Consider the following 13,200-nt stretch of genomic DNA (forward strand, 5'->3'; position numbering starts at 1 on the left):
TTCAGCTGAGCCAACACTGTTGTGGGCTGATATTGATTTGCTGGATTTGCGACAGAACCAGACTTTGTGGCCTGCCTGGACTGACTTTACACTCAATAACTGGACGCTTGCTAAAATGTCATATCAATATCCATTTGCAGTAACACTGCACTACTGCAATGCCAAACTGAATCATCAAGTTCAGTACAATTAAATGACTCACAGGCTCTCCCTTGCGTCCATCTGCACCATCTCTGCCTCTCTCACCCTGTGGGTTCAAACAAAGGAAACAGCATCTTAAAAGCTGAAGAACAAGACCACTGGAGAAAAAAAAAGTGCAACTTCAGCTCTTCAATACCTTTTCTCCACGTTCTCCCTTGTCACCCTAAAAGAAAATTAAAAAATAACACCAAAGATTTAGAAATTACAATATGAACGGCAACAGAAGAAAGCTCTTGCTTTTATCAGTTACATAATTAACAAGCAATTAATCGGAGCAGCTTACATCAGTCAGTTTGTGGTTATAGGTTATAAAATGTAAAAATACAGCATGACGGTACACAATAACTTACCCGAGGGCACTGAATGGTGCACTCATCTGTATCTTGAGTAGTCTAAAAAACATCAACAGAAACAGCTGAGATTTAGACTTTAATTCTTATCACCGTTAAAATAATCGACACATATTCACTAATGTGAGTGTTACAGATGTTTAAATAGTTACTGGAAAACTAGCTGTTTTGTTTGCCTTCTTCTTTTTTTAAGTACATGTCAGTCCAGATCACACCAAGCTTAACTCTAATTCAAGATTGTAAACAAAATATTTTTTCTGGTTTCTTCCCACCTCTTGCGCTCTGGCAATACCACAGAGCAAGTCGGCTAGATTAGATTGTAGCGTGTTCAGCTGCGCTGGATAGCTTGTATACAAGAGGTTGTTGTTGCCATCTGACACAGCCTGATACAGCTCCACAGTGTCTGCCTGGTCGACACCAACAGCTAGGACTTTCACACCTAGCAAACATGCAAACAGAAAAATCAACAGTATTTGTTTGCAAGGCAGAAAAGATCATGTCTGTAGTGTACTGCAATTGAACAAACTATTTGTGGAATTATTTTGTAAGCATTGTTAATTAATTAAATTGTTTATTAAAATTTGATATGCCAAATACTCGGCATATCTCAGCATGATGTGCAGTGTGTCCGGCTCTGTTCAAGATGCTTTCAGATGTTTCATTCTATTAATGGTTTTCATTTATTTTTAGATTGAACACATGGCTTCCTACATTTTTAGACACACTTTTGTGGTAGATATGTCCCAACTAAACTGTTCCAATTCTGTCAAATATGCTGCCTTCATAGGGACCAGGCAGTAACACCCATCCAAGTTAAAGCAGCTGTCATTCTATTATATTCTGTTAATATTGTGACTTCATGTCAGTGATCCTCTGAAAGAAAACCTGTAGCTTTGAGACTGCTGGCTGCAAGGCTCAGGTCGTCATTGGAACGTTTGTCAGCGATGATGACAACAACACCAGGGACCCTTAGTCTCCGTCCAGCTGATGGGGTCAGGACATATTGTCTGGTGAATGTTACCGCCTCACCTGCAGAGGGTGACAGGCAATATCACAAATGTCATCGCACAAAACAAAGTAGCTGCTCAGATGGCACTCAGTAAGAACATCAAAGGACTGTCAGAAATGATAAGGAGAAAGACAAAAATCCCAACCGATGTTGCTCCCTGGGCTTTCATCAAAGGGTATGGACTGAATCTCTTGAAGAAGGGTGTCAGATCTGGCATGGCGATTGAGCAGGAACCATATTTTGGGTCTAGAACCATATACTACAACCCCAATCTGAAACAGATTAAAAAAAATAGCCCATAAGTAAAAGCTAAAAAAGGACTGGAAAAAAAACAGTTGTGCATTTCCCTGATCTGTTGTGAGACTTTTTTTTGACAAAAAGTACCTGTGTGTTGAGGGCTCCAGTAGTTATGAGAGACTCTGCTGTATTTGTGAGGAATTCACGTAAAGGTCTTGCAAGATTAATACGATCAGTGGACGCAGGTACCAGAAACACCACATCTAGAGACCCAAGCGCACACACTGCAAACAGAGGTGTGTGTCAGGGTTAGTAAGCGATGCATTCTTAAACAAAAGCATATGAAAGAACATGTGTTTGTTTTACCAGGGCGTCCAACTACAGAGCTTTCCCCTCCTAGTCCACTTGCAAAGTTGGGTTGCAGGCTAAATCGATATCGAAGGCCCAAACGCAGCCCGGGCACCTCATAAGAGCTAGATGAAGCAGGCAGCGTGACGGACAAGACTCGACCACTATCTGAGAAATGTGAACAGTGGGATTAAATGAAATGCATAATGTTAACAATGCAAGCATGTAGAAGTTGAAACAAAACAAAAAAGTGAACATGTATACCGCGATGCCTTACCTGATTCTTCTCTCCAACGAAGAATATATCCGGTGGCACCTTGTAAAGGACTCCAGCCTAGCCGCACAGAATCCTGGGTAACCTCTACCACTCGTAAAGTTGTGGTAGGCAATGAAGGCGGGGTATAATCACCAGCTGTGTGCATTCAGATGTAGTCAATTTATCCCCTTTATCAGTCAGTTTTGTACATTTCAACGGTTTTCTGTGAAATTTGAGATTTTGCAGCAAGGCTTCACAGAACCCTGCATATTCCTGAAGGTTTATGTTAGCACCAATCAGTATTTGTGAATTACCTCTAAAACACATTTCCTGCAATTATATCCAAAAGTCAGGACTCACGTGTGGTAACGCTGACAGATACCGGGGCTCCCTCTCTGTTTTGGACTAAAGCCATGACCTGCACCTCATACTGAACTCCAGGGTCCAGCTGGTCTAAATCCACTGCTGTCACATCTCCAGCTACCAGCTGACTCCTCTCTTCACCACCTACAGCAAAACACAGCAAGAGTGAGTGATCTAAGAGAAACAAGCTTTTATAACACCTTAATATCAGAAGAGACAAAAGAAGAAACAAAACCACACACCATCTGTTCTCCTCCAAGACACACGATAAGATGTTGCTCCCTGCATGCCAACCCAGGTGACTCGGACAACCTCTCCGCGGCCCTCCTGGACTTGCAGTGATGTCACAGTCCCAACCGTGGACTGATCTGGTTCTGTGAGTAGGATCAGGAAATACTAAGCATTGTTTACTTTAAAATATTCCAAGTAATCCACACTCACAGCTAGGTTTATGTAAAAAGATACACTTTGCACCTGTTGTTCTGGGTATTTGGCTGATCTAGTGAGATACCTGTTTTGACATCTAGAACTGCAGGAGTCCCTTCTCGAGATCCAGTCAGTGTAGAAACCTGCACTGTGTAAGCCGAATCTGGCTGCAGTCCATCGATAGTGTAGGTAGAAACACTGGCATCAACTTTACGACTAGTTTCGACTCCTGCAGCGAGCAGAATATTGTTTGACACTAACACATTCTTTTATTTATTAATCATGTATGTGGTTCCATGTAAATGCATGCATTTGCTTTTAATGCAAATAATTACAAACCATCATCACGGCGCCACGTGATCTTATACCCAGTTGCCCTCGAGGAAAGTGTCCACGTAATGCGTATTCTCTGAGGCGTGATGTCAAGGACACGAAGTCCAGACAATAACCCACTTTGGGGATTGGTCTGAGTAGCCAGCGTGGCCACCTCTCCAACACGCTGATCAGCAACAGCTGCAACACCAATTATTAGTGCCTCATCTGGCTGCAGGCCTTCTAGGGTGAAGGCCGTGAGCTCCGCTCCCAGAGTACGGGATTGTTCTGCACCTACAAAAGGGAGAACATGGGGTTACAAAAAAATCTAAATTAATCAAGCTAAAACAGAGAAGAAATCTAAACGATATATATATATATATATATATATATATATATATATATATATATATATATATATATATATATATATATATATATATATATATATATATATATATATATATATATATATATATATATATATATATATATATATATATATGAGATAATATTTATATACATAACACTTACTGTTGCCTTGTCTCCAAGTAACCCTGTACCCCGTTGCTCCGGTAACACCTGTCCAGGTAATTCGAATTCTCCGACTATTTGCATTTATTACTCTCAGATTAGTCACCCTTCCCACAACTTGCTCTGCAATCATTAATAAAATGATAATAAAATATAGCATCACGGTGCTTTTAAGGAAAAAACTGTGGATAAAGCCTGAACTTCACAGAGGTCCATTCAGGGTCCAAGGTTTTCAAAGATAAAAAACAAACAAACACATCTGCCATTGAGTCAAGTGAATGTGATGATCTTTTTGTTTGTTTGTTTTTTGTTGTTGCTGAAATTGGCAGGTAAAAGAAAGACACAGGAGAATCAGAATGTCAGTAGCTTCCCAAACTCACCTGGTTTGATATTGACAGTCACCGGGTCTCCTTCGTTTTCTCCCACCAGTGCCGTGACACTGACACCATACGAGACCCCCACTATCAGGTCTCTGAGGTCAAGGGTCGTCTGGTTTCCAGGAATGAGTCGTACTTCTTCTGTTTGCGCTGACATGACATGAATCATACAGAAATTTTACCACCAATCATGTTTTTATTCATTTGGCAACAGAAGATATTGATTTGTTTTTCTTTTTAAATGACTAAGTTCAGCGTACAGTCAGTGTTCAAGATGATAACTCTGTACTGTGTGGCTCCGGCTACACCGGTCCAGCCAAGTCTGACAGTGCTGCCCAGATACTCCACCACTCGCAGGTTGGAAACCCTTCCCACTGGCTGTTCCTCTGCAAAATCAAGGGTCAAAGTGATTCTGGCACAATCAGCATGTTTATGACCCATACAGTAAATCCAAAATCAGTTTAGGGTTCAAGGCGGACCTCTGAATGTGGTGGAGACAGGTGTGGCTTCCTCACGACCTTCAAACAGGGTGTACAAGGTGAAGATATATTTTGTGTTTGGTTTCAGGCCTGTGAGCACAGAGTTGGTGGTGCTTCTTGGAAAGGACAGGCTCCGGACAGGGCCTCCTGAAGCACAAAAGAACAGTGAACAGGGATCAACTTTTTCTCACTCTATATATAATATCAGTGCAGTATATGCTTTCTGTTTCTATTTAAAGTTGGGATATAATAGAATACAAAACTAAAGCTGGCAAAGTTGGGAAAAAATCATAAGAATTTATTTTTTAAAATTTTGCTTTCATGGTATATGTATGTCTAACCTTCCCCCTCCCTCCACTCCAGCCGATACCCTTGAGAGGACTGAATGAGTCTCCAGGTGAGGCGGATAGAGGAGGGACTGGTGATAGCTGCTCTGAGGACCTGCTGCTCTTGACGCTCTGAGGGGAAAAAATAATACATTATGCAATATGTTTTGAAATGTTTATATGTACATGGGATGGCTTATTATGTTCTGTAATTGCATCTTCTGTTTAGAATGGCTGCAGACTTTCCATTCAGTATAAATAGTGGGTGACAAACCCACTTTCAAGGTACATTTGCCATACTACAAATTCTGTTCTTGCAGAATTACTACATGCATGGACTCCTGGAGCTTTTTTACTCCACAGTCACTAATTCACACACACATGCGTGCAAACACGCACACACACACACACACACACACACACACACACACACACACACACACACTAAATAAAAGCAACTTGTTGTTTTTGTATCTTGTGCCAGGAGGACTGAAAGACACTTCTGCACTTAAATAGATGCCCATGATTACTGGACACCTAGTCTACCACGAGAGCTACAGCCACACACAAAGATCTATTCCCAGACACACTTCATATGGTGTCGTGATAGATTATTATAAGACTGAAAGTAACTCCATCGAACATGAAACTTGCCTTCTTTAAAGTTGATACAAGTACAATTTTTATAGCAGTAAATAGGGTAAGTACCAGGCATTTGTTGCGAATCAAATGTACTTGATTAACTGGTCATAAGCAATTGTGAGCACCTTCATAAAAAAAGACGTTCAGGTCTGTTTTAACAGATTCTCACAATCTTCCCAGGACATCCTAACAAATTCAACCACAGGTCAGACTGTGCAATGCTCAGAGAAACTGCAAAAAAAACAAAACCTCAGTCTCTACAGGCCCCAGCTAGCATGTTAAATGAAAGTTTATGACAGTATAATCAGAAAACGATAGAACAAGTATGGGTTATTTACAAGCATTGCCAGGGGAAAGCCTCTTCTCTCTAAAAAGAACATGGCAGTGTGGCTTAGGTTTGCAAAGTTGCATCTGAACAAGCCACAAGAACTCTGGAGCAGTACAGTGCACCACATTTGGTGACAACCAAACACGGCACATTAGCACAAACACAGAGGTGGAGGGGTGATTTTAGTCTCTTTTGACCAAAAGACCTGGGCACCTTGCAGTCACTGACTCAACCATAATGCCTCTGTAAATCAAAGTATTCTAAAAATAAAAGTCAAATTTGAGGCCATCTGTCCAACAGCTAAATTTGGCCATGCAACAGGACAAACACATCAGCAAAGCAACAACCAAATGTCTGACAAAAGATAATAATCAAGGTGTTGCACATTATTCTTTTTGATATAACTGGATATCTGAGTGGCTACAGAGCAAAAGTGAACATGGACATGCATGCCACTCTTAAACCATTGAAAATCTATCATTTGTACAGCAGCCAGTTGCAGTATGTTAGCCTGCATATGCAAATTGTACACGTTCGTGTCAAAACAGATCTTCGTGGTTGAGGAATCTTTTGTGAAATTGCATTAAAGCTACAGTGTCAAGAAAGCAGTGTAATGATTGACAGCTAAGTAAAACAGATTTAATACCACACCTCCGCCCTGAGGCTGTCAACGTAGTGGACAAGAAATCATCACACAGGTCGGCAGCCACGAGACAAACAAACACGTTTCTCCAATGCTGTGAATGAGCACAGGACTTTTCTTGTAACTGAGCTGCAACTACATCGATGTGTGTCCGATAAAGGTCCAGAGGTCAAAGAAAAGTTTGATAATGAAAAGGTAACTTGAAGCTTACACACACAACAAAGTGCTTTAAGAGAATATGTTGTATACATCTTAGTCCTCTGATGGCAGAACTGAGCCACAAAAAAGTTTCCAGTTCTCCATTCCCATCACTCCACTGCTCAGTGTTGTGTCCCCACAGTGACTCAAGTAACACTGGTCCAAATGAAGAGACAGCATATGGGAACTGCTCACGAGAGGCAGATGGTGTGTGTGTGTGTGTGTGTGTGTGTGTGTAACGAGGGCGTAGGTGTGCTACAAAATGTTCCCTAAACAAAACAGCCCTAAACAGTAACACATGTAGACATTTTAAAATAGAGATAAACCGCAAGGAGGATTTCTATCGCTTTATTTTTCTCCCCATCTTCTTCCTGCTGCTGCACTTGGCAGGACAGGATAGAAGGCAGGAGCAAAATTCAAACAGCATTCTTTATGACAATTAGTTTCTAGAGAAACGGGAAAACTGGAAAGTAGATTGTTGCCCCAACGTACTGTGAGTCACTGATGGGATGAGAACAGAGGAGAAGTTTGGTGGTGTGGCAGACAACTGAAAGCACGCCTACCTATCTTGAATCTGGCCGTTGTTGGAGAGGCCTCTGTGTTTCCCTCGTACAGTGGGATAATAGTAACAATGTACTCAGTATCTGGCTGGACCCCGGACAACGTGTAGAAGTTGATGTCACCACCGACCTCCACGGTCTCTACATCACGACCTAAGTGAACAAAAAACAAAGACAAAGATGTAAAGATATGTGACGCAGTAAATAAATGCTGTTAAAAAAAATGATGTCTGATGTGTCCTTCGACCTGTAAACGGTCCCCAGACCAGACGGTACGCCCTCGCACCGCTGACACCTCGCCATCGCACACGAACACTGCCCTCTGACTCCGTCTCCACTGATAACTGCTGCACAACCTCAAGGCTCACTAGCACAAAAACATAAACAGAGAGACGTGAAGATAATGTTAAATAATGTTAAATAAATACTGAAGGTCAACACAAGGAGACAGTATCACTTAGATCAGGCACTATAATTTATCATTTCTGTGTATTTGTGGCAAACTGTACCACTTATTGTATTTTACCTGCTGACTATGGTCGCTCACATTACAGGAACATTATATAGCAGCGGCAAAAGGATTAACAGCAGGCGAGAGGACGAACTCACGTGTGCGGGCGTTGAGGACAGACGGGGATGCAGAGTTTCGTGGGAACAAGGGGTAGAGGCTGATGACGTACTCTGTGTCGGGCTGAAGTGACTCCAAGGTGACAGATGTGGAGCCTGCAGACAGTGTCCGCTCCAACAGCTGAGCTGCCGGCTGACCTACACAGAGAAGAGCAATTAACTAATAAATGCCCTAAGAGCAATCGCAAATTATACTGTGCGCTATGTTCGAACATTCAGACAGAATGTTTTTGCCTTTAGGGCCTCGCCTGTGCTTGATTAGTCTCGAGCATACTGAGAAAGGCCGTGTGCCTGTGCAGAATGTAGGTGTCTATCTTTGCCTGGTTTCACTGTATTATAAATGTCAAACGGTGCACTGTGAATAGGTAGGAACATCACTCCATGCTGCGCATGCTCACTACAATGCACCCATTGACGTGGCAGTGTAAGATTGACAGGGTGGCTTAGCGTGGCATTCTTCAGAAGAACTGATACTGGCACAGCATGTGGTGAGAGAAAAAGCTTATATGAGCCCTCGGGGCCCACTTTCCTCTCCTGAATCACAGCCTAAGCACCCACCCAGACCTCCTGACACACCCGGGTGCTATAAATGTGAAGACAAAATGACTCACAGTCCATGACATAAACAAAAGTTTTCTCAGTCTGCCGAGCTTCATGATCAGCGATGATAAAATGTATTTGATATTTTAGGTAATTATAAGGTTATAAACATCCCAGCTGACAGCCAGTGCCTGAGGGAAGTTAGATGTTACCGAAGCTAATGTTGATCACACTGAACCCATACTGCTACACACCCTTTGCATGGCCCCTGGATGCCATAAAAAGTAACAGTTATTGACTAGTGTTGACTTCTTTTCCTTTTTTTTCATAATTCTGCCAAGGTTAACATCGTGGCAGGGCTATTCTGACATTATAGGATAAGAACGGATTACCAAAACGGGCAGGAAACAGAACAAATACATGTGTGCCCGACCTTGTGGTCCGTAGGTGATTCTGTAGCCCTGGACAGGAGTTGAAGGTTGATTCCAGCCCAGAGTGAGAGAAAAGAAACCTGCTTGCACCAAGCGCAGACTGGAGACACCTGGCAATGACCCTATGTGAAGAGAAAATGGGCTATTTCATATTGCAAATGGACCGATACTTATCTAGCGCTTGTCTACTTAATCTGAGAACTCAAAGCATTTTCTTATTACAAAGCTAATTCATGTATTGACACTCACATTGATAAAAGTGCTTTTTCCGATTCTTAGCCACTCTTAAACCAACATTCAAATGCTCACACTTTGATTAATGGATGAATCAGAGACAACTGGGGTTCGGTAACTTGCCCAAGGATACTTTGACATTCATAAGTGTTTTGTCAGTCTCTTGTGTCTCTGTTGAGTCGTTCACTTTGTACTCACTGGTCCGTTGCTTGGCAGAAACAGAGTCTCCCACACTGTTGGGGTACTGGGCGATGACAGTCACCAGGTAGTCTGTTCCTGACCTTAAACCTCGTGCAGTGTAGGTCCTCTGATTGGCAGTGACACTATCCTGCAGGTTGGGACAGGGGTGATCTTTGTAAACTGAGACTCCTAAAACACGTGTATGACTGAAAAATAAATCATCACCATCATGCCAAGGTACACAGAAGTGAATGCAATGCTTTGCTCTGCCACACTTTAATTTTTCCTTTTCCTTGAAGAAGATCCACCCATTAGACATGTTTATACTCAGCCTGAACACACATGCTTCTCAAGCAAAGCAGGATTTCGTCTGGCTCGTAAAACTGCAATTAACTGTTTCAGTGTAGGTCACATAAATGCACCTTTGCTCATTCTCTAAAATCCTTCAACACCTGAGGTCACGTTACCTCGACATCAGTGGAAGAAGTCATGAGGTGAAAGAAACGTGCGAAGGAGACTTAGAAGACTCGTTTGGCAGGTGACAGCCATATAAAAACAACAAAGTTCAAAGATGAACCACAAAATGCACATTTTAAAGAAAAAGAAATATATTATATACTATTAAATGACATAAATCTTCTTTTATTATTTTTTTCCTGCTGAAGAAAAGATCCTGTATAACTCATTTCTTCCTTTGTTTAATAAATCTTTTTGGGACCAGCATAAAATTTAATCCATCAGTCACATCCAATTCAGTGTCAGCTAACCTGATTAAAAAACTAATGATACAATAGAGCTGTAGATGTACAGTAACTAATGCAAATCAATTTATAGTGAATCTTAAACATACTATGATATAAGTAATACACTTTATAATTGTTTAAGCTGTGTTTTACAAAATTCTAAACACATCAGTAGTTTACGGCAATAAATGAAAAATGAACTTAAAATGTAACGTTTATGCAATCTGCTCCACTTGTCAATCATGTTGATAATTTCTTGTGAATCATCAGGTGGTGTGTAAAGGTGTATCCTATACTAAAGGAAATAATAAAGGAAGCACTTCAATCTGATTATTTGGTCGCACCCCTGAACTCACCTGACGCATTTCTGCTATGACTGGTTGACCCAGACCAGTGAGTGGCACGTGCTGGATCACATAGGCACTCACAGGGCCCCCTGCAGGACTCCATCGGAACCTGAGAGAGTCAGACGTCTGGCCTATGAACTGCAGGTTGGATGGACCAACAAACGCCTCTAAGAAGAGAGGAGACACAGTTAAAATCACATGTAGTTTTACAATAATTGTGACAGTTTAATTTCTTTGAATTCTAAAGTTAAATATACCGTCGCTAGCATAATCGCCTCCTGCTTTCGTGCAAACTTGAGAGTTCACAAGAGGAAGCAGCGTGTTCAGCAGTTTGAAGTCCCCAACAAAGAAGGTAAAATCACTGCTGGGTTGGGACGAGATCTGAGCCAGTTCATTCCTGTCTGCGCTCTTTATGCCTGTTAAAAACAAAATAGTTGTCAAAGAAAACAAAGCACTTCACCTGAAGCTCTGGTATAATTCCAGATTATTCAGAATAACTGAGGAAATACTGCAGATAAAACACACACCAACTGCAAAAACATGAACTCCCTGACTGCGCAGCTTCTGTGCTGGCTCGTTCACATTGTCCTGTGACTTCCCATCTGTGATTAGGATCATGATCTGAAAGTTAAAGAGGGTCCATAGATAAAATTAGCTAGAACTGCTACATTGAATAGATAATAATTTATCAATCATAATGGTATAGCTACTCCTTAGACCTTTGGAACATCCCGAACAGAGGCGGGGTTGAAGAAGTTATCAGAGGCAAACTTAAGGCCGTCACCAGTGCGTGTGTTTCCACCTTTATAGTTTATATTTTGGACAGCGTTGACAAGCTCAGTGCCATTCAGGTAGGCAGTCAACGTGAACTCGACTCTGATGATGGAAAAATGTGCATTAATATACAATTGTGCACCTGCCATGTGTTTTTTAGTTGTTTTGTTTTTAATTACTCTCAGTCACCTCGAGGTGTCACTGTACTGTGCAACACCGAACCGAATCCCTGACTCGCCCACGGAGCTGGCGAATGGCTTTACAATTCCAGCCATAAAGCCCTTAACCTGCAGGAAATTAGGTCGGCCAATACTGGAAGAGCCATCAACCAGGAAAACTATATCTGCAGCTTGTACATTATCACACCTGTCTGATGGACATAAAGGACAAGAATTAGAAACAGCAACATAAAACATTATGTCTGTCAGGGAAGATGTGACAGTAAGGTAAAGTGAAGTTAATTCAAACAAAAGGCATTTTACCCTGAGCTTCAGCATGTTTCACAGAGCACAGCAGGACAGTTACAGTGAAAACCCAACTCCACATCTTCACAACCTGGGACACACAAAGAACAGGTAATATTATCATTAATATCATCTCTAAAAACAGTCTGAACAAATTACAAACTGTATATAGATATTTTAATATCATCTTCATTTCTGTTAACCACTATCTATTAATAGTAAACATCAACACTGAAAATCCAGTTTCTGCTGACTGCCACTTTCTTCTTGTTCAGCTGGATTTCATTAGTCATTTGTTCCATAGCATAATTTGTGGGTAGTTCAATCCAGTAATTTGTCTGCATTTTCTTAGGATTCTAGTCATTGTTCCTGCCTATACCTGTTCTGACCTACCTGACAGCCTTTATTTCTTGTCAGCCTCATTACTTTGAACATGTTTTCCTGTAACACAAACACGTGAGGTCTCTTTTCTTATACCAGTCTGTCCTGCAGTCCAGGTTTTGCACTGCACCAAGAAGCTCTCACACCTGGTGAGAAAGTGTCCAAATACCTACCACCCCATATTACCTCATGGACTATTAATGTTATTCATCATCACTGAAGAGACCACTACACGAACACATTACGTGAACAAGAAGCCCTGAAAGAAAGCATTGTGCATGCACTTAGAAATTAGTAACCTTGTATATATGACTGAGTGTTGTTTTAAATATTATAGTGAATGATGACCTCAGAGAAAAACCCCAAAAAACCCTGTAAATCTGAAGAAGAAAAAAAGTAAATACTATATATAGCTCCGTTAACTAATACCAACCCTTAAACAACAAGATTTACATGGTATATTTTTAATTTTTTTTACTTGTCATATTCTTGCATGTCTCTCACTAGGTATGGACTCCAAAAAGCAACAGGCTGATCTGTATGAGTCCACCTCTTGCATTCAGCAGTTTCCAGTAAAACAGCTAACGACCACAAAGGGAAAGAACAGTTAAAGATCAACAACACAGAGTGCCGTATTTCACACCCCCAGCTTTTCTTTATATGTTGGGAAGTGAGTTGACATAACTAAACAGCTTAGGTGGATTGTTTCACTATTACCTGTCTCATGCTAGCTCCACTCCGCATGCAGTTTGTGTGTTTGGTGAGTAGGTGCACTCACAGTGAGAGCAGGCAAAGGAGAAGCAAGTGTTACTTCAAATGACAGCAGCAAACAGTGAGCTGAGCCACCCTGGACAATTTGTAATTTTACTCATACAATAGCAATTCAGTAA

General features: G+C 41.3%; 1 protein-coding gene across 1 annotated transcript in view; it reads right to left on the reverse strand.

Annotated features, from left to right (window-relative positions):
• col7a1 (collagen, type VII, alpha 1) overlaps window positions 1–12,364 on the reverse strand; it is a 57,377-nt gene extending 45,013 nt beyond the window's left edge. The window contains exons 1-30 of the mRNA XM_085457945.1: window positions 12,323–12,364; window positions 11,948–12,020; window positions 11,655–11,835; window positions 11,411–11,567; window positions 11,219–11,312; window positions 10,949–11,107; window positions 10,701–10,858; window positions 9,620–9,749; window positions 9,190–9,309; window positions 8,199–8,354; window positions 7,837–7,956; window positions 7,593–7,742; window positions 5,234–5,350; window positions 4,893–5,039; window positions 4,674–4,799; window positions 4,417–4,563; window positions 4,037–4,159; window positions 3,530–3,796; window positions 3,276–3,419; window positions 3,007–3,138; window positions 2,762–2,908; window positions 2,423–2,557; window positions 2,164–2,313; window positions 1,945–2,081; window positions 1,706–1,832; window positions 1,437–1,580; window positions 824–990; window positions 552–593; window positions 338–364; window positions 203–247 (exon numbers count right to left, since the gene is read on the reverse strand). Of these exons, the coding sequence (XP_085314071.1) occupies window positions 203–247; window positions 338–364; window positions 552–593; window positions 824–990; window positions 1,437–1,580; window positions 1,706–1,832; window positions 1,945–2,081; window positions 2,164–2,313; window positions 2,423–2,557; window positions 2,762–2,908; window positions 3,007–3,138; window positions 3,276–3,419; window positions 3,530–3,796; window positions 4,037–4,159; window positions 4,417–4,563; window positions 4,674–4,799; window positions 4,893–5,039; window positions 5,234–5,350; window positions 7,593–7,742; window positions 7,837–7,956; window positions 8,199–8,354; window positions 9,190–9,309; window positions 9,620–9,749; window positions 10,701–10,858; window positions 10,949–11,107; window positions 11,219–11,312; window positions 11,411–11,567; window positions 11,655–11,835; window positions 11,948–12,020; window positions 12,323–12,364 (3,864 nt within the window). The remainder of the gene's footprint in view (window positions 1–202; window positions 248–337; window positions 365–551; window positions 594–823; window positions 991–1,436; window positions 1,581–1,705; window positions 1,833–1,944; window positions 2,082–2,163; window positions 2,314–2,422; window positions 2,558–2,761; window positions 2,909–3,006; window positions 3,139–3,275; window positions 3,420–3,529; window positions 3,797–4,036; window positions 4,160–4,416; window positions 4,564–4,673; window positions 4,800–4,892; window positions 5,040–5,233; window positions 5,351–7,592; window positions 7,743–7,836; window positions 7,957–8,198; window positions 8,355–9,189; window positions 9,310–9,619; window positions 9,750–10,700; window positions 10,859–10,948; window positions 11,108–11,218; window positions 11,313–11,410; window positions 11,568–11,654; window positions 11,836–11,947; window positions 12,021–12,322) is intronic.
• Window positions 12,365–13,200: the final 836 nt, after the last annotated feature.

The sequence above is a fragment of the Copadichromis virginalis genome, linkage group LG5 (genome assembly GCF_057382275.1).
Source record: "Copadichromis virginalis isolate Kocher_CV1m ecotype Utaka linkage group LG5, C_Virginalis_male_GT1.1, whole genome shotgun sequence".
NCBI lineage: Eukaryota > Metazoa > Chordata > Actinopteri > Cichliformes > Cichlidae > Copadichromis > Copadichromis virginalis.